General features: G+C 44.6%; 1 protein-coding gene across 2 annotated transcripts in view; it reads right to left on the bottom strand.

The window, feature by feature from the left end:
* Positions 1-3271: 3271 nt before the first annotated feature.
* The window catches only part of HLF (HLF transcription factor, PAR bZIP family member), a 66507-nt gene continuing 46333 nt past the window's right edge, over positions 3272-23445 (bottom strand). The window contains exons 3-4 of one of the 2 annotated variants that reach the window (XM_075349723.1): positions 10183-10403; positions 3272-6701 (exon numbers count right to left, since the gene is read on the bottom strand). In XM_075349723.1, the coding sequence (XP_075205838.1) occupies positions 6486-6701; positions 10183-10403 (437 nt within the window). In that variant the 3' untranslated portion in view covers positions 3272-6485. Of the gene's footprint in view, positions 6705-10182; positions 10404-23445 lie in introns of both variants that reach the window. The other variant, XM_075349722.1, reaches the window with a different exon arrangement.

The raw sequence follows: 23445 nt of genomic DNA on the forward strand, positions 1-23445 counted from the left end.
CCACAATATGCAGCACAATCCATAGAGCTGGCCATAGAGTGGTGAGAAAAAACCTTCACTTACAACAAAAAAATGGAACGCTTGTTTTCATTTTGCCAAAAGACATGTGGGAGACTCCCCAAATGTATAAAGGAAGGTGCTCTGGTCAGATAATACCACCAATAGTCAAAGCCCAGACCTTAATCCAAGTGAGAATCTGTGATCAGACTTGAAGATTGTTGTTCACTAGAGGAGACCATCTAACTTGAAGGAGCTGGAGCAGTTTTGCCCTGAGAAATGGGCTAAAATCCCAGTGTCAAGATGTGGAAAGCTCATAGAGACTTATCCAAAGCAAATTGCTAGTGCAATTGCCACAAAAAGAGGCTCTACAAAGTACTGACATTAGGGGGTGAATAGTTATGTACACTGAAGTTTTTGGGAGAGCTGCAGACTGCTATATTTAGGCTGGGGGGCCCAATAAGCATGGGTCTCCCCAGCCTGAGAATACCAGCTCTCAGCTGTTGGCTTTTTCATGGTTGGGTATCAAAATTGGAGGGGACCGCACGCTGCTTGTTTTAAAATTATTTATTGAAATATTTTTTTTAAAAAAGAAGCCACATGCGGTTCCTCCTATTTTGATACACAGCCAAAATAAGTGCACGGCTGGGGGCTGCAGCCTGTAGCCATGGGCTTTATTTGTGCTGGGTATCATAATATGGGGGGACCCTATACCAATTTTTTAATTTATTTATTTTTATACCACAATTAGATGCGCATAGTATCTGTGAATGGAAGTAGTCAGACATGCTGTCAGTCAGGGTGGGGGCGCGTCTGACTGAAACCAATCACAGATGCCGGTGGGCGGGGAAAGCAGTGAATATGCATGAGTCTAATAAGTGGCCCCGTAAGTAGAAGGAGGGGCCAAAGAAGCAGGTACAGCTGTGTCGGAGACTGTTTAGTATAGCGCGTTTGCTTTTTTTTAAATTTATTTTTACTTTTTTTTTTATTACCCGAGTGCCGGATCCAGATCAATCCCAGCCCAGCACTTGGGTACTTTTGAACCTCTGCGGGTCTTGACTTAGTCCGGCCATCACTACCTGAGGAAGTGCAAAAAAACACTGTAAAAAAGCCATAAAGACCGCACCAAAAGCCTGGCCAAAAATTAAAGCAAAAATGCAGAAAACCACCAGGAGACTTCCTGCCACAAGATAAGGTTTTGCTGCACAAAAAAAAATGCAGAAAAAACGCCCTGTGTGAACATAGCCTAAGAAGCCCACAAGATTTGAGACCATATTATGCTCATGTACAACATAATGTCTAGCAATAAATTCAGGCTTTATATCTCTTCTGTATTTTTATTAGAATTTTTCTCCCGTGTAGAAGTTTTTTTTTTTTAAAACACATATATAGAAGTCATTGTGCAAAATACTTCAAAACATAATAACTTTAATCTGTACATTTGAATAATATAAATCTTACAAAGGTGTGTTGAAAAACACTAAATTATTTTGATAAACCACAGTATAAGACAACACCATGACCTTCTTTATATTACATGCCTCTTTTACATTCATTCTTTTAGAAAAGCAAACTAAGGCCTTACATACATATACAGTACAACAAAACGAAATTATGAAAACTCCCTCTATTGTGTGGTCTCTAAAGACAACTTTTTGGAAATTTCATAGTCATAAATGAGAAGAGACCCCATAACTGGCCTTTTCTACTGGTATAGGTTCATGGCACCATGACACACCCTATCTTAGGACAAGAGGGTTTGGCACTTGTTAGCCCCTCATGGCTGTCCCTTACAGACGAGGAGGGTGACATCAGTCTTACAACAGTTTTCTTTCTTTTGTTTTTATGGAGAAAAGAACACATCCCATGACAATGGTTCTTATCAAAGGGCTAAAAAAATGTAAGGGGTACTTTGCACACTACGACATCGCAGGTGCGATGTCGGTGGGGTCAAATAGAAAGTGACGCACATCCGGCGTCGCTGTCGATATCGTAGTGTGCAAATCCTTTTACATACGATTAACGAGCGCAAAAGCGTCGTTATCGTATGATCGGTGTAGGGTCCGACATTTACATAATTTTGCAACCGCGACGGTACGATGTTGTTCCTCGTTCCAGCAGGCAGCACACATCGCTGTGTGTGAAGCCGCAGGAGCGAGGAACATCACTTTACCTGCGTCCCGGCTGCAATGCAGAAGGACGGAGGTGGGCGGGATGTTTACGTCCCGCTCATCACCGCCCCTCCGCTTCTATTGGCCGCCTCCCGTGTGACGTCGCTGTGACGCCGCACGACCCGCCCCCTTAGGAAGGAGGCGGGTCGCCGGCCAGAGCGATGTCGCAGGGCAGGTAAGTGCATGTGAAGCTGCCGTAGCGATAATATTCGCTACGGCAGCAATCACAAGATATCGCACCTGCAACGGGGGCGGGGACTATCGCTGCAGCGTCGGTAACACATTGTCACCGATGTCGCAGCGTGCAAAGTACCCCTAACTTTCTAGCAACTCAGATGGACCCCTTTTACGTAAGCCCGATCAATCTTCGAAATCTAAACACAACTGTAAAATTATTATGTCTGAAAAACTAGAATAATGTAAGGGAGTATTTTTATATATAACACTAAAATCCATCATAAAGCAAAAAGTTCACCACTCACAGGACACAAGTTTGCTTTTCTTTCCATATACTGTACATAAAAAAATAAGCTTCTGCAAGTCATATTCATTTCACAGCTACCAGAATTAAAAGGACATCACAAAAAATACAAAGGAACGTAAATTGCTAAAATCACAAAGTTTCTTACAAAAGTGAAAAATGTACAATTATAGTGAAATGCAATATGAAAAAGGCTACGTGGAAGGCGGAAAGGTGGAAAGTGAACGTTACTTACAGTTGTAACCTATTTCGTAGACAGATTTTATAAATAAACTATTGTATGGGCTGACATCTTTAATAAGGAGATATTGCGGAATATACAAACTCAATGACGTGTCTATGGCGGGTAGATGCTGGCAAGATGGTTTAAATTTGAAATTGACCCCCAAAGATAATAATGACACCCAAATACAATAGGTTCAAAAGTCTTTGTACTATTGAAATCTCACTGACATGGAAATCTAGGAATTCTGTACTCTAAAGAATGGGGTCCACTGTGTCCAACTAGACTGAGAAAGTTGACTTTATTCCAGTGGATTTATAAACTCAATTGTTGATTTTAAGAAAAAAAAGAGACAGATGGGTAAATTTCTAGGGGGAACCTAAAAAGGTGTTGTTTATCTAACCCCCCCCCCATATTTTAACTGGCTACAAGTCAGAGCCGCCATATCCAGGCCTTACATATACAGATACAGTATTTGCATCATGCTTCCCCCCATGTTGCCTACACACCATAAAAGCTCTCGAAGAAAACTCTAAACCTTTCCATAGAGCTTCATTGTCATATGGAGGCAAAAACAGACTGGGCTTATCTATCTTTTGTAGCCAATAAAAATCATATACTGTATATTTTTTTAGATGGAAATTTTTTATGAATTGATTTAATGGATAATTCATGAGCTTATTAATAGCTCAATAGCAATACATAACTGCTATACCGATGCCATCATAGCCAATGGTTGAGAGAAATGGTAAATTGATGCACCCATCATTTTAAAGGCCGCTTTACACGCTACGACATCGCTAATGGGATGTCGTTGGGGTCACAGAATTTGTGACGCACATCCGGCCGCATTAGTGATGCTGTTGCATGTGACACCTATGAGCAATTTTGAATCGTCGCAAAAACGGTCAAAATTGCTCATCGGTGCATTCTCAAATATCGCTGCTGCAGCGTGTACAATGTAGTTCGTCGCTCCTGCGGCAGCACACAACGCTCCGTGTGACGCCACAGGAATGAGGAACCTCTCCTTACCTGCCGCCTCCCGCAATGCGGAAGGAAGGAGGTGGGCGGGATGTTACGTCCCGCTCATCTCCGCCCCTCCGCTTTGATTGGGCGTCCACTTAGTGACGTCGCTGAGAAAGGAGGCGGTTCGCCGGTCACAGCGACATTGCAGGGCAGGTAAGTCCGTGTGACGGGTCCGGGCGATGTTGTGCGCCACGGGCAGCGATTTGCCCGTGTCGCACAACCGATGGGGCGGGTACCCACGCTAGCGATATTGGTACCGATATCACAGCGTGTAAAGTGGCCTTTAGACTATAACTTTGTCCTTTCACAGATATGATCTGAAAAAGATCACAATAGTTCTATGAAATGGATACATAACTAGTCCATGGGTGAGAGATGTCAAAATTAGGATATGTTCCCACGTAGTGTAAACACTGCATTTTTCCGCTGCATTTTTTGTATTGCGTAGAAAATCTGCTGCGTTTAAAGGCAACATGTTATGTAAAAAAACCCGCTATTAATTTGCAAATACGGGTTTATTCTGCAGAATCATAGTGTTCAAAAACTGCCCGTTCGCTGCATTGAAAGCCTGGAGAAAAATGAACTTTATTTCTCTTGGTAGCCTCAGACTTTCAGTCACAGAGTGATGGGCAGCGCAGCTTCAGCCACTGCTCAGTACATAATGAGCAGCTTCTGTAACCAAGCTACAGCACTGACTGAAAGCTGGCTCTGTACTAATATAATGCTGAGCCAACTGTTAGTCAGTGCTGGTGTGTGGTTACAGCTGCAACTCACTGTATACTGAGCAGTGACTGAAATTGCTACATCCACACCTCTATGACTGAAATCTAGAGGCTACCAAGTGGAATAAAGTTAATTGCCTCCCAGTAGGAAATCGGGCAGTGGTTGTACAGTTTTAGAAAAGTATTACACTACAGATTAACCCTATATCTTCAGGTTCATAGTGTTTTTTAACATGACAGGCTCCCTTTAACAGTACAAGCAAAGTGTATGTAATTTCATGAAAACTAATGCCCACAGTGTGATTAGATATCCTGTTAAAAAAGCCGTCTCGTGAAGATTTTTTTTATAAAGTAGGTGTATATGTGCATATAGTGTAGTGTGAGTGTATTATTATACTCACTTATCGCCATTTTCCTCGGGATCCATCGCATTTTACTCCTCTTCTCAGTGACGGCACCGCCCTTCAGACTTTCCGGCTCACTCTAAGCTCTATGCATGAGCCAAAAGTCTCTTTTACAATTTGGTCTCGTGCTGACGCTCCATAGACTTACATTGTAAAAGTCGCTTCCGGGTCATGCAGACCACAGTGTGACCCGAAGAGTCTGCAGAGGGATGACGTCACTGAGAAATGGAGGGGAACGGTCTGGATCCCAGAATAGGCAGCGGTAGGAGAGTATATTAATACTCACACTACACTACATGCACATATACATAGACTTAATGGGAAAAAAAATCTGCATGGGAGGTCTTCTTTTATCTGTGCATTTTTGGTATGTTTTGGCACTAAAAATGCATTAAAAATATTCTCTCAAATCTGCATCTAAAAAGGGGAAATAAATATAAAAGTGCAACAAAAACACAATAATTATAGCAGATTGCTGTTGTGCTAAAATAAAATGCAACAGAAAAATGCAGCACGTTTGCATATGGAAACATGATCTTAATCATCCATGAACAGCCTTTATTTAACATATATTCTCTAACATTTTACTGCGTATATCAAGTAAAATCCAAAAGCGCAATGTGAACATAGCCTTATTGGTTTAGGTGGGCGCTTTGTAATTCTTCTCTTCGCCTGCGGGTGTGCTGCAGGGAAATTCAACACTTGCTGATTAGTGGTGGTTCCAATAACCTATCTTACTTTGTTGGGAGGGTAGGGGGTTCTTTTAGTAAAAAGAGAAGTTGACTTACAACTATGTAATTGGAGCCTGTAGGTTCTATGTGAGTAGGCTAGTATTATTGCTTCAGGCATATGGAAAATGTAATAATGATTAGAAGCTCCTATGTCTTAATGATTTCTTTTAGTTTGACCAAAAGGGCAAATAGGAAATAAAAGTAATGCAATGGAAATAAATGTTATGGTGAATAGTATCATTTAACAACAGTAATAACCAAAAGAAAGGAAAACAATACTTTTTAGTAAATTCACACATATATACAGATTAGTTGCCAACTTAAAGTCTTCTGGGAATTATGGACAGGAAACTATTTCACAGAGAAAAAAATTAGGATGGGGAATGTCTTGGGTAGTCCGTGTGACTCAAAGTTAAGAATAAGTTCTTTGTGCTCCCAGGGTGTCACCACAGTCTGAATCCAGAGCAGATGGCCAGGGTACAAGCAAAATGTGCTACAGCAGGTTTTCACATAGTCAAGGTAAGCCGTACCCTTTCATAAAGCGCTTTGCAGTATGGAAAGTGCTAAGACCAACAAATAGCAATAAAAAAAAGAAATAATAATGGTAAAAAAGAGACATCGCAAGTTTTTTTTTCCAGTAAAGTGCTGATGACAGAAGTAGGTTGGTATGTGTTTAGTGCTACTCGGCAGGAATGAAGGTGTCCATGTGTCTCCATAGCCAGTCTGGATCTTACACAGGCCCGTGACGGGCTTCATACTTTGCCAAAATGTTTTTGCATTTGCCAAGCTCTTTCCTGAGGTCAGCAACCTCCAGCCGTAAGGCAGAATTCTCCTTCTCAAGGAATGAGGCCCGGATTGCAATCTGGTTTTCCTTGAGCCTGCGTGCGTCTCTTGATCTCTTGGCAGCCATATTGTTCTTTTTGCGCCTTGCCCAGTATTTTTCATCCTGCTCATTTGTTTAAAGACAAAATGGAACATGTTAGACTTTGGGACACGGGAAAAAGGAAGTGACAGATTACACTGAGTAGGGAGAACGATACTTTATCTACATTTTAATCATCTATACATAAAGCAGGGTTAATGGTGCAGTAAGTTATCTCACGGTATACTTTCCCTGATCACTATTTCTAGTGACTTTATTTCAATTAATTATGCAGTCACCTGAGCCATGGCCATCCCTATTTCAACAAATTGCAAAATCAAATCTTTTAATCCAAAATTGGCAAGACGAGATCACGTGCTCTCCAGGCGATTGACTGGGTTAATCTCCTTATTACGTCCGGAGAATCAAATGACCAATCAGCCTACTGTATTGCAACAGCGAGCCAGGATTAAGTATTCCAACAAGTGACCAGAGCAACTGATGTGATTAAAGCAAAAAGGAGGCTCTTTGTTACACGGGCCGGGACACTCCGCTGGCTCACTGGCGCTAAACGATAAAACCATTTTTAATTAGCTTATCTTTCCTCTATTGCACCACATGAATTTGTGTTATTCAAGTGGATTCGGTTTCAGATGCAAACAAAAAGTTAAAGACTATATCAAGATAGGTTTCCATGCATGTCCTGCTCACGTGTGAGGATTAGCGGTTAAGCTGTGAACCATTCTGGCATACAGTTTGCGGCAGGATGTTTTGAGTAGAAGGAGTTTGATCAGATTGATATACATTGTTGGGGGGAAAGTTTCAGTAAACCTGAAAATAATTCTTTGAAATCCCTGGGGTCTGTACACTTATGAGTCCAGTGGGCGGACCTATTCAATGATTGAAAGTCATCCCTGTATGCAGAGAAAGATAGCTGTCAATCACTAGTAGGACCGCCCACTGGACTCATGCTACAAGCAACAGGGATTTCAATGAACAAAATACAAGTTATACTGAATTTTTTCCAACAAACCTATATATCATTCTGCTCAGCTTCTCCTTCTCTATACTACTCTGTCTGCAGATCGAACTGCATGTCCAGTGTGATCTTTAAAGGGAATTTCTCATCAGGATTTCACAAACTATTTATATGTGCATGTAGCTCTTTCAAAGACAAGTCCAACAATACCTTTGCATGGCCAGGCCGTTCCTCCATTACTAAGAAATCAGCATTTAAAATGATAGGCAAATGAGACTGAAGAAGTAGCAGAAGCCTCTGCTACGCCAGCTTGATATCCCAGCGCTGCCTCCTCCTGCTTGACTGATGGCTCCTTTTCCTGACGTCAGACATCATATACTCTGCAAGTCAAGCAGGAGAACACTGCACAAAGCAAGGAATAGGCTTAGGATCTTCAATAGCCCTTCAGCTTCATTTGCATATCAATTAAAACGATGATTTCTCAGTAATGAAGGGATGGATTGGCCATGTGAAGGTATTGCTGGACTTGTCTTTGAAAGAGCCACATGCACATATTAATAGTTTGGGGTCAAAATCCTGCTGACAGATTCCCTTTGAAGAGACAGTTCTACATTTATAGGTGTCTAAGCTTTAGTTACCTTCTACTATACAAATCAGTGATTTTAAGGTATATCACTAGCAACAATTCAAGTGGTCAGAATATCTACAGGGTCTTCTAAACTATTACACTTGGTCACTAGTCATCCTTACTTACTATGCTGATTAGAAGCATTCTATTTAGAATATACAAGCATGGTCAAGTCTATGATCACCTTAAAAACTGGGCATGACCAAAAAAAAAACCGTGCCGCTTTTGAAACCAATAAAGTTTTGCATGCCATTCAGTACTCATGGACAACGTTCCTTTGTGTCTCCATAGAGATTTATACTGTCTCTATGACTATTAATATCTCCTAGGAATAATGAAGAGAATAATTCAAAGGCACGAGCAAGCACAACACTGAATTCTCCTACAACACGTGCCACCTGCCAACTATTCGTTCCCTCCTGAAATTTCATCATGGAACCAATTTTGCAGTGTCTGCATATTTATGCACTCACATGTTCAGTCCTCAGCTACACTTAGCATTATTAGGCATGCTGTACAACTAAAGTATGTTTTGTAAAATGTGAAAATATGATTCATTTGGGAGACAATGATCTTGGGTTGTCTGTGTTTTCATTTTTTTGTAATATTGTTGTAAAAAAATATTCCCTTTAACACAAAGAAATATTCAAATATTTAGTAACACAGGTCAAAAAGGTAATAACCGCTCACCAGGTGCGTGGAATGATGTGGACGGAGATCCTGGGCTGGCTACCAGGTGGCAAACAATTGGAAGAAGAAAGAAAAAGGTCCAGCATCTGCAGGTAGATCGTAGATTAGAACATGAATTTAAAGGGAACCTGTCATCAGATTTGTCCCTTATAAGCTGCGGCCATCAGCTGTATGCTCTTATATACAGACAGCATTCTAGAATGCTGTATATATGAGCCCAGGCCACTCTGTATAACGTAAAAAAAATATTTTAATATACTCATCTGCAAGGCAGTCAGTTCCAATGGCCGACGCTGGTCTCAGTCCAACACCTCCTCTCCCTTTCCATCGATGTCCTCGTTCGCTGCTCCATGTGAATGACCTGTCCTATGTCATCCACACAGGGTTCTCCATTGCGCTCCTGCACATGTGCACTGCTCTCTGCCCTGCTGAGGGCACAGTAAAGTACTTTAATGCGCAGGTGCAGGGAAAGGTCAAAGACCACCCACACATGTGCACTACAATACTTTGGGGAGAGAGAAGTGCTCGTGTGAAGGAGCGCAATGTAGGCCTCTGTGTGGATGACATACGATGACGTGTCATCCACGTGGAGCTGGGAAGGAGGACGGAAATCTCAAGAAAATAGGAGGCGCCGGACCAAGACCAATGCCCATCGGACCTGACCAACCTGCAGATGAGTATGATAAAAGCTATTTTTTGTGTTATGCAGAGTGGCCTGGGCTTTTATATACAGAATTCTAGAATACTGTATATAAGGGCTTGCTGTGGTGGCCGCAGTTTAGAAGAGACAAATCTAGTGACAGGTTTTCTTTAATTCCTTCCTTTAAAAACAGTAGATTAAAACATATGTAGACAATAGACAATGGTCTATGCGTATTGGGCAAAGGACTTGATCTTGTCATGATTTAGAGCAAGCCTTTTGCTTGAAACGCGTACACCGTTGTCTGTTGTCTACATATGTTCTAATGTACTGTTTTTAAAGGAATGAATTAAACTCATGTTTCAATCTATGACTTATCGGGGGATGCTGGACCATTTTCTTTCTTCTTCCAATAACTAAATATGTAGTGTCAAGAATAGAATTGTCAGATTCTTTTCAAAATAAGAAGGGTAACGTTTCTTAAATGGAGTCCTGGTTTATCCTGATTCTAATTAGTCTCAAAAATGGGATTGAAACCCAACATTGGTTTTGAAACAGAGCTTCAATCCGGTCCTCTGAATGCAGCCTTAGACCAGCAAGAACCTCTTGTACACCGTTTCCAACTTACCTTCAGATCGTCTGGTATGAAGATCTTACGGGCTTTCTTAATCATTGGCTGAGGCTTCAATTCTTCTTCAGAAAACTTGCGTTTCCTGGGGTCAAACATCTCTTGACCTGGGATACTAGACAGGGCAAGATCTGCTGGATCTGGTTCATATCCTACGGCCACTTGTATAGTTTCTGGATCTATTGGACTTGGGGTGTTCCGGTTTCCTGGCAAAATCGGACCTGAAAGATATCACCCAATTAAAGGATATTAGATTAGGCTAGATTAGTTCTACGCTCGTAGAAGATAGAAGAATTGTAATTACAGAGTGTAACAGATTTCCAGCTACTATAAATGATCTTTTTTGCTTATTATTGTACTAAAGCCATTTTAGTAATATATCTTCAGTTTTATGGACTTCATGCCCCTATTTTCACATATAGGAATACAAAGGGGTTTTTTTTCTTGTTAATTGACAAATAACAGTACCATGATTAATCATATATCGAATCAAAGTATACAAAGGTAGACAAAAACCACAATCACTTGGAAATGGTGCGCACATAGTATATTTGCTTGTTGTTTGGAGGGGAAAAACAGCACCTCCAGTAAGAAATTTAGTAACAAGATAATGGCCTCTTTGGAGCCCGCCATAAACTGAACAGCCTAGAGAATATGAATAATACACAGGCCTCTTTACTTGCTGTTTTCTCAAAGTGCTCTGCACATTTTTACAGTACATTTACCAGGCCGCTGTTCTATTTTCTACCTTGTTACTATGGGATATTCTCCGGTCTGGGCACATCTCATACACAATGCTTTATTTATTTTGCTTTATTTCCTCATTCACTAGCGAAACATAAATTCAATAGTTGCAAAAAAAAATGTTCTAATTACATTTAGCGTCTATTACAAGAAGATAAAAGCTTACCACTATATGTGTTTCAGTCTTCGGATACATTTTAGACTAAATTCACATATTTTGATTGTTAATAGCATATTTCTGGAGCAGGACAGCAGAAAGGATCCAGTTTTACTGTAGAGGTGTAGACTGTGTGTCCTTTTAGGATATGTGTGCATCGGATCTCACAGACACTGCTCTAAAGGCCCCGTCACACACAGAGATAAATCTTTGGCAGATCTGTGGTTGCAGTGAAATCATGGCCATATTGTTCCATTTGTACACAGCCACAAACCTGCCACTGATTGTCCACAGATTCACTGCAACCACAGATCTCCCGCAGATTTATCTCTGTGTTAAAGTGGCCTTTACTGCAGTAATAACAGTGTAATGCGTCTTGTTCCCTGTGGAGGCGCTATGTAACGTATATAATTCGGTAACAAAACGAACATTTAAGAAAAAAATGCTATCCCTTGGGAGTCTTGGCTACAAGGCAAACATATGTAAAAAAGACCCCTCCTATAAAATCAGTATTTTATTCAATATACTTTAAAAACCATCAAAAAACATACAAAAAAAGACACAGTTTTAGACCACTAAGCTGACTGGTGCTTGCTGTATAGATATATAGATATAAATGGGACAAAAAGATATTCTATCCCTGATAAATTAGCCCTACCTATCAGTGGAGGTTGGCACCCTAGAAATTGAGCACATGGTGCTCCTGCTCCTCGACGCCAGTCCCTATCTTGCCTTAGATGACCCTATGGCTGGTCTCTATATATGATAAAAAGATGTCACAAGTACATTAAATATCACATTTTATATCTCAGGGCAGAGCATGATAGTATATAATTTCTGTAAACCAAATTAATACATTTTTAAAGTGCACTATAAACTGTGATACAACGGCAGTCCCTATCTTGCCCTAGATGACCCTGTGACTAGTCTTTACATATGATACATGATGCTAAAAATATGTTACAAGTATATGAAAGTATCAAATACATATATATATATACACACATATATATATATATATATATATATAAAAAGTGAGACAGACTAGTCACAGGGTCCTCTATGGCAAGATAGGGACAGCCGTCGAAGAGCAGTGCAATTTCTAAGGTGACAACCTCCGCGGATAAATAGTGCTAATTTATCAGAGATCCTATCAGGTATAGAATATCCTTTTAGTCTATTTATCACTATGTATCTATACAACACGCACCTGTCACCTTAATGATCCTATATTCTGTCTTTATTGGTGTGTTTTTTGTTGTTTTTTTAGTATATACGGTACCTATTTTGCTAAATGTGGTGTGACTTCAGCTAGATTTTTCCCCAAAATGAGCCTTGTACTCCACCAGCGTTCTGGCGCTCCTACTCCGATGAGCAGTACAACTATTACTCATAATATATCTCAGGGTACAAGTCGTGTGTTGTTGCCTTAATGTATAGTTTTACAACCCTATAGGGTATACTTATTTATCTTACGCCAGCTACGGTACCATTTCTAAGAAACTTGTAGCTACAATTAATCATCACGGAAATCCAATAACCACTATGAACTATTTTCTGTCTCTTCCTTTTCTCAATCTAATTCCAAAATTGCAGAAATATCAGATATTTTCATTGCATGACCCCAGTGGATTAAAGCAAACAATGCCAGTGTCTGCCACTAGAGGACAGCAGTCAGTTAGTTTACTGCTCAGCCACATCAATGAGCAGAACTGTCATTAAACAGCTGAAAATCCTGATTAAAAACCCTTTATTCTGGAGGCAGCAATCAAACCGAAAGGGTAGAGAAAGCAGCCTGATTAAGGAGTCGTCCAAGTGCTTGATTGGCGTGACTCTGAAATTTGCCAGTGACAGAAATAGCTTTGATGAAATCACATGATCTCTTCAGAGATTGGATACGATTTATTTAATCCTGGTTTAACCTCTTCTATGCCACAATATTGCTATACTAGAAGTTAGGCTATGTATCTTGACACCTCCATAAAATACAAAAACATGTTGGATGTTCAAGATATGATCAACAGTAGTGTTAAAGGGAACCGGTCATGTTGTATATGCAGTCCGATCTGCGAACAACATGGTACAAAGGAGAAACTGAGCAGAATGATGTGTAGAGTTGATGGTAGAAATTCAGTATAATTGTCATTTATTCACTGAAATCCCCGATGTTTGTATATGAGTCCAGTGGGCGGTCCTACGGGTGATTGACAGCTATCTTCATACAGCCATACAGGGATGACTGTCAATCACTAGTAGGACCGCCCACTGGACTCACATGTATACAGACCCCAGGGATTTCAATGAATAAAATGTAAGTTTTATGGAATCTTTTCCCACAACAATGTATATCAATCTGATCAGCTCTTCCTGCTCTATAACATCCAGCCTGCAGATTCAATATGACAGGTTCCCTTTTAGTAAGCTTTGGCCTCTGGCCCTTGGTACAAATACATATAGCAGGATAAGGCACAGCCACAGTGTAAGAGAAGTTGAGGTGCACTTGTAGGTTTCCACACCATATGTCCAGAGAATTAGAAACAAGGCGCTCTCAAATGGTGCAAATACAAGCTGCTTTAATATAACCCGCTCATGCTGGGACCGTTACTTTCAGCACCAATGGACAGCCAGCAGCTGGTTAATTAAGCCGATTCTTGGTTGGCATCACTGGCAGACACAGACAGAAGAGGGCGCCTGTGCAAGACCAATGTATGGGCCCTTTACAGTCTAATAGTGCAGTCACAATGCATAGCTCCAATAGCTTTGGGGGTAGAATTGGACCCCCTGGCCTCTTGGGCCCATGTGTGGCTGCACAGACTGCACCAATGATATGTCCACTCTTGGTTGGCATGGTAACCGGTAGGACACAAAAAGATGTATTATATTTATCAGAGATGAAACGTATTTACGTAAAAGTCATGTACATACAATATATCCCCATGATGACATTGGTCTTGATTAGTGTTGAGCGGATCCGGACCGGCAAAATCCGGATCTGCGTGGTTTGAGCAGCAGATCCGAGTCCAACCTGGACGCGGGATTCCGGGTGCACGATCCGGATTTTTTTTTCTCTCTCTCCCTGGATTCCGCTCCCCATTGACATATATGGGGCCGGATTCCGGATCGGATCCGGACTTCCGTGTCAACCCGCAGCGGATCCACCGGACCCGGATTATTGCCAGTCTGCTCAACTCTAGTCTTGATGCTTCTTCGTCAGAAGTAGCAAGAAATCTGGGGACAACTGGGGCTTTTAAGCCACTGAAATATATATTAATGGATCATTTTCAAGTTATATTTGCCATTAAAAGCCGCAGAGGGTCATCACTCAGTTTGCCATAAAGGTGTTACCCCCTTTCGGAAACGATTTTACCATTAAGTTTTGGTAGTAGCTAAATATCAAAATGTTCTCTACTTAAACGATGAGTCCTTGCCACTGCTCCCAGTGTTTACTGTTGTCTGCAGTGCTATCGTCACATCAACAGTCCTGCAGACAATTGAGTTCTGCAGCTCTGTCGATGTAGCCGCTTAACTCATTGATTGGGTATTGCACTATCAATTGGAGCAGCAGCTGTGGGGATGGTGAGTAAAGAACAGTCATGGCATATAATGTTATAGTATACATATGCAAGAAGGATCATATTGTTATGGTCATTCAAACTCTGACCTCCTGGACCAAAGTCAGTGCCGAGAATGGAAGGCAGACTTTCCTTCAGCATTTGTCCTGCACATGGAATTGCAACAAAGCTCTAAGAACGTAGAGTATTTATTCTAAGACTAAGTTCAGACAACGGTGCTCAAAAAAAGACTTAATTTTTGGTTTATTTTTTTTTCTAAAGCTCTATTTGAAGTGGTTCTATTTGAAGAATTTTGTCAAGCATTTTTTTCTGAATAATTTCATGCAGCCGATTTGACGGGTCAATTTTCCAGCAGAATCCAGGAAGAATGCCCCCTAAAGAAGTGTCACACACTTTTTTTTAATTTTTTGGGGGTTTTTTACTACAAGAGGTTTTTGAAAACCCAAAAAACAGAAAAAAAATTGAACATGATTAACAGGGAAATGAATAGGAAAAGAGTATAGGAAACAGTTTGAAGAAATATTAAGCAGTTTTAGGAGCAGTCCTAAAAAACCTGTGTGAACATAGTCTAAAGATCAATAAAGGTCCCAAGAGGAGGACCACAAGTCATCAGGGCTAACTGCTAAATCTATCAGGGAAGAAGGAAACATTACCCAACTATGGCCTGGAAAAGCTGGATGAAAACTCCTGTCAGAGCTCAAATATGATTGATTTTTTGCCATACTGAAGTATCCTATAAATGCACATATCTGGATATAGCTGGGGATATCAGTATGATGTAAACTAAAGTGTTATTTGTAGGATCCAGTCATTCAGGGTGGAGCTGCTAAAAGCAGTTCACAATCCTAATTTTACTTTGTAATCCTCTCTAATGTTAAGTCTTTGCAATACATGCAGGAACATGGGCCGCAGAGCACATAGGAAAAGGCGGACAGGTGGCAGATTAGACGAGGCTTATCAAGAGGGCCACACAGGGAGAAACCACCCAGCAGTGAGATCATATCCAAGTTATGTCCCAGGTAATTGGCGTCCATTACCCCTGTACCAATTGTGGTGCCAAAGCTGCAGCAGTCAGAGTGACTGTGAAGACCACACAATATTAGGCCTCATTCAGACATCAGCAATTTTTCTTATGCAGAAAAAGGTTTGATTTTCATCAGTGTTTACTCAGGGTGCGACTTTTTTGGGTATGTGCATATAAGGTCTTCTTCAGATGATTCACTCCAAAACTCACCTAAAAATGCTCCCAGAAAATGCTCAAAAGAATGAACAGCTGATGTTGCCTCATATCAGATGCCTGGTTGTGGAAAAATCATCTGTTATCACTTTATGTAAATATAGCTCCTCCAGGCTATGGGGTGGATGCTGCCTGGAAGATAACTCCGCCTCCAGAGCTTATTTTAATCAAAAGGGGTATTACCAGTGTGAGACAAGTAACAAACACAGTACAGGAGAGATGAACTTTGTCTTTTTGTAAATACATATTTTGCAGCTCTTTGAATTCTACTGTATTGCAACAATATTGTAACACTGTCTGCCCGTGAGATGGAGGCTGAAGCTGAGAGGAGCCTGCAGATGTGTCAGTTAAAATCACACACAGCTCTGCAGTGAGATAAGGAGAGCAGAGAGCGGCCATGACATATCGTACCAATAACCCTTCCTTCTATTTATAATAAGCTCTGGAGGCGGAGTTATCTTTCAGGTAACATCTTCCCTATAGCCTGGAGGAGCACATTTACATAAAGTGATAACAGAGGATTTATCCACAACAAGGCATCTGATATGAAGCAGACAGGTATGACTTTTTCAGCATTCTATAACTAGTATACCCAAATTAATAGTTTAGGTAGCTCAGATGTGGTGACAGAGTCCCTTTAAGGCCTCTTTCACACGTTTTCATGGACGTGTCAAAGGTGCGTTTTCCCCTCCGTGAGCCGTGTTTATGGCACGCGTGTGTTCTCCGTGTGTTATCCGTGATAACACATGGAGAACGGGAACTTTCTGCTCAGCTGTTCCTGGTTTCGCTGTCCGTGGTGCTGATCTTCGGTCTCCTGCTTTGCTGACTCCCCGCTGCTGCTGCTTCCGGCCGCAGTGAAGTGAATATGCAATGAGCATAATGAGCGGCGGTCAGAAGCAAGTGACAGCAGCGGCATAGACTGCAGGGCTGGAGAAAGTGAGTAAAGATTTGTTTTTTTTTTCTCAGACATGTGTGTTTTCTCTGCTGCGTGTCACACGGAACACATCCGTATGGTCCGTATGCGGGCCGTGTGACACCCGTGATGCCAGAGAAAAACAGACATGTCTACGTGTGGAGCACACGGGCACACGTATGCTCCACACGTACAGACGTTCCATGGCAGAATACGCACGTGAGCGCAGACCCATTGATTTCAATGGGTCTACGTGTGCCCGTGTCTCCGGTACGTGAGCCAAACATGTACCGGAGACACGGACGTGTGAAAGAGGCCTTAAGAAGTGAGCTGACCGCTCATCTGGCGTTATCCACACTACAGAGACTATATGCTTTACAATACAAGATAATGGGTTTGCTCAAAAAAATGTCAAAGGCCATAAACGTCAATAAATCACTCAAACAAAAAAGGTTCTACAGGGAAAAAAATGCCAATGTTTCCTTCGAAGAGTAATAATGGAGAAGGGGTTTTATGCCACACTATTCACCAGGCACAAGGACCAGAAGATATTCAATGTTCCTTTATTGTAGCTTGAGTCTACGCGTTTCTGGAGCTCTGCTCCCTTCATCAGGACATAAGGCACAAAATTAATATATCTTGAGATATACAAAACCAAATATACGGTAAAAGCTAAATTAAGTGCCGCTTTTGTTTGACACCATCACAAATCATTATAGCTAAGATGGCTAATTCTCAAAACCTCCTTGCCTGTCCTTTCTTGCGTTAGAAATTGATTGTTGAAGACTTTAGAGAGAGTGCTCCAAAAGCTAATGAGCATTCAAGAATCGGTAGACAAACCACCATGAATGTAGGTGCTGAGAGCAACAGTGGCTGCATGGTTCCTGACATTCATCTGGGCTCGCTTTAATAATAATACTTTAGGAAATTGTTGTCAGACAATGCCGGTAGACCTACAGTACATAATATCCCAATGTAAGCTTCTTCCTATGAAAGACAACACCATGATGTGTCTCTGATGCTTAGTGTGGTAGCACCTGTCATGCTTTGTTGTTTCTTGGGTATTTCTGTTCTTGTCCATTCCGCACGTGCTCCATATTAGTAGTATCTATTCATCAGAATCCAGGTAGAGTGCAGGAGGTAAAGTGTGCGCCAATTGTGAGTAAAACAAGCACGTGACTATATCCAAGGCTTTATTCCCTATGATAGTCAGTATGCTTAAGGATGCTATATTTAGGAGACAGATTGTACTGTTTATGCTCTGTAAATGGCTACCAGACCATACAACGCTGATGGTTAGATATCAGGATTCTGCTGGGAAAGGAGAGAAGGCCACTCACTTACTGTACTTACTGTAGATTGCTTGTTGATGCACCGGTACAATAAATACATTTATATTGTATTTTGGCAGAGATCGCGGCACATGTCAATGTGGCGCCCCTGACCTGGTCAGGCACCACTGAGTACTGCACCCATGCTGGGGACAGTACAATACAGGTAATCCAGAAGGCTGACAGGGGTGTGGAACACAGGCGCATAGTGATCAGGTCTCACACATGTACCCATGAGAGGACCCCTGGGGGTCCCAGGAGGGGGAAAAGCCTTGACCTTCACTGGAATAGTGGAGGGGGCCAAAAGCCTCCATCTCCTCTCAAGGGGTGTGGTAAGAGAATCTGGTTGCTAGGTGGCGTAGGCAAGAACAGGAGAGGAGGAGCAGTGAGTCAGTTAGAGGAGAACTCCCGAGGGCTCAGTGAGGAGCAGACCTGTGGGGTTGATGCTGTCTAACAGCGCCCGCGCAGTGGCGACTGACGGGGGAGAACGGTCAACTAGGAGTGCTGCCTGAAAGCCAGCTTCAGCTAGAGAGAAAGCACGGAGTGGGAAGTAAGGAGACTGCTAGAGAGCACCAGGCCCAACCGGGCGGCAGATCCCGAAGCGGAGATAGATTCAGCTTTCTTCTGCTAAACCTGCCGGTGTGGGGCTCTCAAAGCCCACACCACAACACCACAAAAGCCGCAGCCACGTAACTGCAGTGAGGGCCCATAGGTCACAGGAGGCAAGCAGCTGGAGTGGCCTGGTCCGGGGAACAAGCAAACGGCAAACAAAAGGGGGAGAGAGGCTGCAGCATCTTCCCTGGGTGACCCCCATAGGGACTAAAAGTCGGGGTCACCCCAAACCACAAAGGGCTAAGGAAGGCGAGTCAGTAGTCACCCTCATAAAGTCAGCCTGAAGGATACCTGGTTCCCATCTGGTTCATCCCAGCTACGCCCGGGCTACTCACCCTGCCATCAAATGTGAGTAAAGCCCTTGAAAGACAGTTCTGCCTGTGTGAGTCATTCTGCGACTTGTGGTACTACAAACCTACACCGGGCCCTGGGGCTTGCCTCACTCTCAGGAGGCTATTCCAACTAACTGCACACACCATCAGCCCCAGGCGACCCTCAACCTGCAGTGGCGGTCCCTACTGACCGCAATACTGAGAGTGGCGTCACGATCAAAACCGAAGATTCCCTACCTGTGACCAGCACCAGCTACGTGGAGTCCCTGAAGGTATGCACCGATACAGCACTTGTGGGGCTTCACATCTGGCGTCACGAACAGGATAAGGACTAGACCTGTCTAGACAGGTGACCATGTGCCTGGGCGGTCCGCTTGAAAAATTGGAAGCGCCGCCATATTGCCACCATGAAAAGCGCGCTGAAAAACAACAGCAGCCCGCGCTGGGAGAAGTTACCGCCCACGAAGAGGTGTGGCTACCCAGAGATCCCCAGCAGAGTTCTGAGCTTGCCAGCGAGGAGAGCGGAAGCGTCCGGAGACGGCGGAGCAGAAGAGAAGCCAGCAGCTTGCTAATGGAGATGGCGTCTGAGAGCAGAGATCCAGAGCCAGGCTCCGCTGCCTGGTGGTGTCGGGAGCTCGCCGAGTTCTGCGATCAACTGGAAGCCAGGGTCGGAAGGCTGATCAGAGAGGGACGCGAGGAGTTCCTATGGATGACCGCGGCGGTTCGGGCCTACGAGGAGAGAGCCGCGCACCGAGTGCCAGATCGGGCGGTGACGACTCAGACCCCGATGCTGCTACCTATGGGTGAGTCCAGTGTTGCCCCTGCCGGCCCGGATGCCCCGACCCCTACTGCCACGCCCGCGGTCCCTGAAGAGGCGCCCGGCGCGGCGACGCTGAACCAGGCCGCAGCCACGCCAGGTGCGGCCCGCCAAGCCCCGGCCGCCGCAACGATGCCCTGCACGGCCCGCCAAGCCCAGGCCGCCGCAGCGATGCCCTGCTCGGCCCGCCAAGCCCCGGCCGCCGCAGCGATGCCCTGCTCGGCCCACCAAGACCCGGTCCCTGCAGCGATGCCCAGCCCAGCCTGCACAGACCCCATCGCAGCTGCGACGCCGATCCAGGCCGCCGCCATGCCAGGCGCGGCCCGCCAAGACCAGGCCGCCGCCATGCCAGGCGCGGCCCGCCAAGACCAGGCCGCCGCCATACAGGGCACGGCCCGCCAAGACCAGGCCGCCGCCATGCCAGGCGCGGCCCGCCAAGACCAGGCCGCCGCCATGCCAGGCGCGGCCCGCCAAGACAAGGCTGACGTACCATTTACCCCGGCCTGCAAGGCCAGAGCAGACAAGGCTCCCCAGGTTCAGGAAGTCCCTGCTAGGCAATCCCTGGTAGGTGAGGACTCCGCATACTGGCAGCTAAAAGCCGACCTGGAAGCTAAGTTCCCACGGGAGATGGTGGAGCGGTACATGCTTCCTCCGCACACCCCAAAGAGTATCCCGACAGCTCCCGCAGCAACCACGGCAAAGAGTTCCCCACCTGGGCCGGCAGAAAGAAGTCCATCCCCAGCACTGCTACCCAAGGAGTGCCAGGAAGAACTAAGGGGGGGAGGAGGCCAGGAGGTTGAGGGGCTGACTCCAGAGCCATACCCAGAGCCAGAGATGCTGCCCTATTCTCGCTGGGATGAGGAAGACCTGACACCATCTGCAGAAGAAGAACTGCCCAAAAGCCTTACCTGGGAGTTTGTGAGCTGCACCCTACAGAATCCAGCCCGTAAGACACACCGCAACAGAACGCAACTATCCCCTGCACCGTCATCTCCAGAGCAGAGAGAAGTCACCGCCAGAGACCTGCAAGAAAAACGAGCCCTGAGAAGGTCCAAAGCCCAGGCCAGAGGACCCCTTTTCAGAGGAGTAGTGGAGGATTTTAATCTGAGAAGTGGATATGGATTCATTGTAGCACCTGGTATCAAAGAAGGGATATTTGTCAACAGAAGAGATGTGAGAGCTCATCTGCCTAGAGGACACCCTGGCAGAAATCTAAAGATGGGAGATTCAGTCCAGTTTACTATGCATCAAGGCGAAAGAGGATTGTATGCCCTGGACGTAACACAAAGTCCTAAAGAAAGAGAAGGAAGACAAAGCAGAGAAAAAGAACCTACGGATGAGACGACCACAGACGACGATAAAGAGCAGGAAAGCAGCAGGTGCCACCGCCATACAGGCTCAAGCCCTGGTAAAGAGGAGTAGAGTAAAGTAAAGTAAAGAAAGAAGTTACTGTTTTGACCAGTTTTGAAAAGTTTTGGTTTGCAACGTTTAAGCATGTGCCCACAAAAACTATTGTGAGAAAACCATAAACCTTAAGGCTATGAACTGGCTATAGCCACAAACTCTCGCAGTGTAAATAGTTACACCAGAGGGCACCACCGCCACCAGAGTCAGCCTGTTTAGGGGCTTGGCTCGTCTGCAACCAGGAGGAGCCCGTCCGTATATAGGGCCTTGGCTCACCTGCGACCAGAGAGCATGCCTGTTTATGGGGCCTGGCTCTCCACCACAAAGAGGGTACCTGGTCAGCACCAACTGTGGAGGCCGCCTCTGCATCCTGCCAGAAGAGGCTGAAGGCGCGGATCCACCAAGCCAGGTATACCCTGAAACCACCAGCCCATGAAAGCCGCCTCTACATCCTGCCAGAAGTGGCTGAAGCCGCGGCCAACGTGAGAGGGTTTTGGGTGGGTTAACGGACTTGTGGGTGGAGGGTGGTGATGTATGGTACCTGGTGCTTTTAAAAATGTTTTACATGTTTTAATGTTTTATGCATTTTAAAATGTTGTCTTGCAGCCCGAGGACGTGCTGGTGATAACTAAGGGGGAATGTGGCGCCCCTGACCTGGTCAGGCACCACTGAGTACTGCACCCATGCTGGGGACAGTACAATACAGGTAATCCAGAAGGCTGACAGGGGTGTGGAACACAGGCGCATAGTGATCAGGTCTCACACATGTACCCATGAGAGGACCCCTGGGGGTCCCAGGAGGGGGAAAAGCCTTGACCTTCACTGGAATAGTGGAGGGGGCCAAAAGCCTCCATCTCCTCTCAAGGGGTGTGGTAAGAGAATCTGGTTGCTAGGTGGCGTAGGCAAGAACAGGAGAGGAGGAGCAGTGAGTCAGTTAGAGGAGAACTCCCGAGGGCTCAGTGAGGAGCAGACCTGTGGGGTTGATGCTGTCTAACAGCGCCCGCGCAGTGGCGACTGACGGGGGAGAACGGTCAACTAGGAGTGCTGCCTGAAAGCCAGCTTCAGCTAGAGAGAAAGCACGGAGTGGGAAGTAAGGAGACTGCTAGAGAGCACCAGGCCCAACCGGGCGGCAGATCCCGAAGCGGAGATAGATTCAGCTTTCTTCTGCTAAACCTGCCGGTGTGGGGCTCTCAAAGCCCACACCACAACACCACAAAAGCCGCAGCCACGTAACCGCAGTGAGGGCCCATAGGTCACAGGAGGCAAGCAGCTGGAGTGGCCTGGTCCGGGGAACAAGCAAACGGCAAACAAAAGGGGGAGAGAGGCTGCAGCATCTTCCCTGGGTGACCCCCATAGGGACTAAAAGTCGGGGTCACCCCAAACCACAAAGGGCTAAGGAAGGCGAGTCAGTAGTCACCCTCATAAAGTCAGCCTGAAGGATACCTGGTTCCCATCTGGTTCATCCCAGCTACGCCCGGGCTACTCACCCTGCCATCAAATGTGAGTAAAGCCCTTGAAAGACAGTTCTGCCTGTGTGAGTCATTCTGCGACTTGTGGTACTACAAACCTACACCGGGCCCTGGGGCTTGCCTCACTCTCAGGAGGCTATTCCAACTAACTGCACACACCATCAGCCCCAGGCGACCCTCAACCTGCAGTGGCGGTCCCTACTGACCGCAATACTGAGAGTGGCGTCACGATCAAAACCGAAGATTCCCTACCTGTGACCAGCACCAGCTACGTGGAGTCCCTGAAGGTATGCACCGATACAGCACTTGTGGGGCTTCACATCAAGACTATGAAACAACAGACACGTGAATAGAGCAAAAATAAGTCAGGGAAAGAATTACCAAATGCAATAGGTAGATCCATGATGCTTGGCATATGGAAAATAGCAGCTGGTATGCCATCAGCCTCCACGGATCCCTCTTTCTGGCTCTCTTCATGCCGTCTTTATTCTCAACTTTTGTTTTCAAAGTTCTCACCCCACTAATTTAACCAACATCGATTGGGCATTCGCATATATGATGATAGACAACCAATATTCAGAGAAAGCTTATATGAGTGATACTCCAGCCATCTAATAATTTATCTGCTTGGTACTGTATCCAGAAATTCCATTTTGGAATTTACAAGTCACTAGG

The sequence above is a fragment of the Anomaloglossus baeobatrachus genome, chromosome 5 (genome assembly GCF_048569485.1).
Source record: "Anomaloglossus baeobatrachus isolate aAnoBae1 chromosome 5, aAnoBae1.hap1, whole genome shotgun sequence".
Classification (NCBI taxonomy): Eukaryota; Metazoa; Chordata; class Amphibia; order Anura; family Aromobatidae; genus Anomaloglossus; species Anomaloglossus baeobatrachus.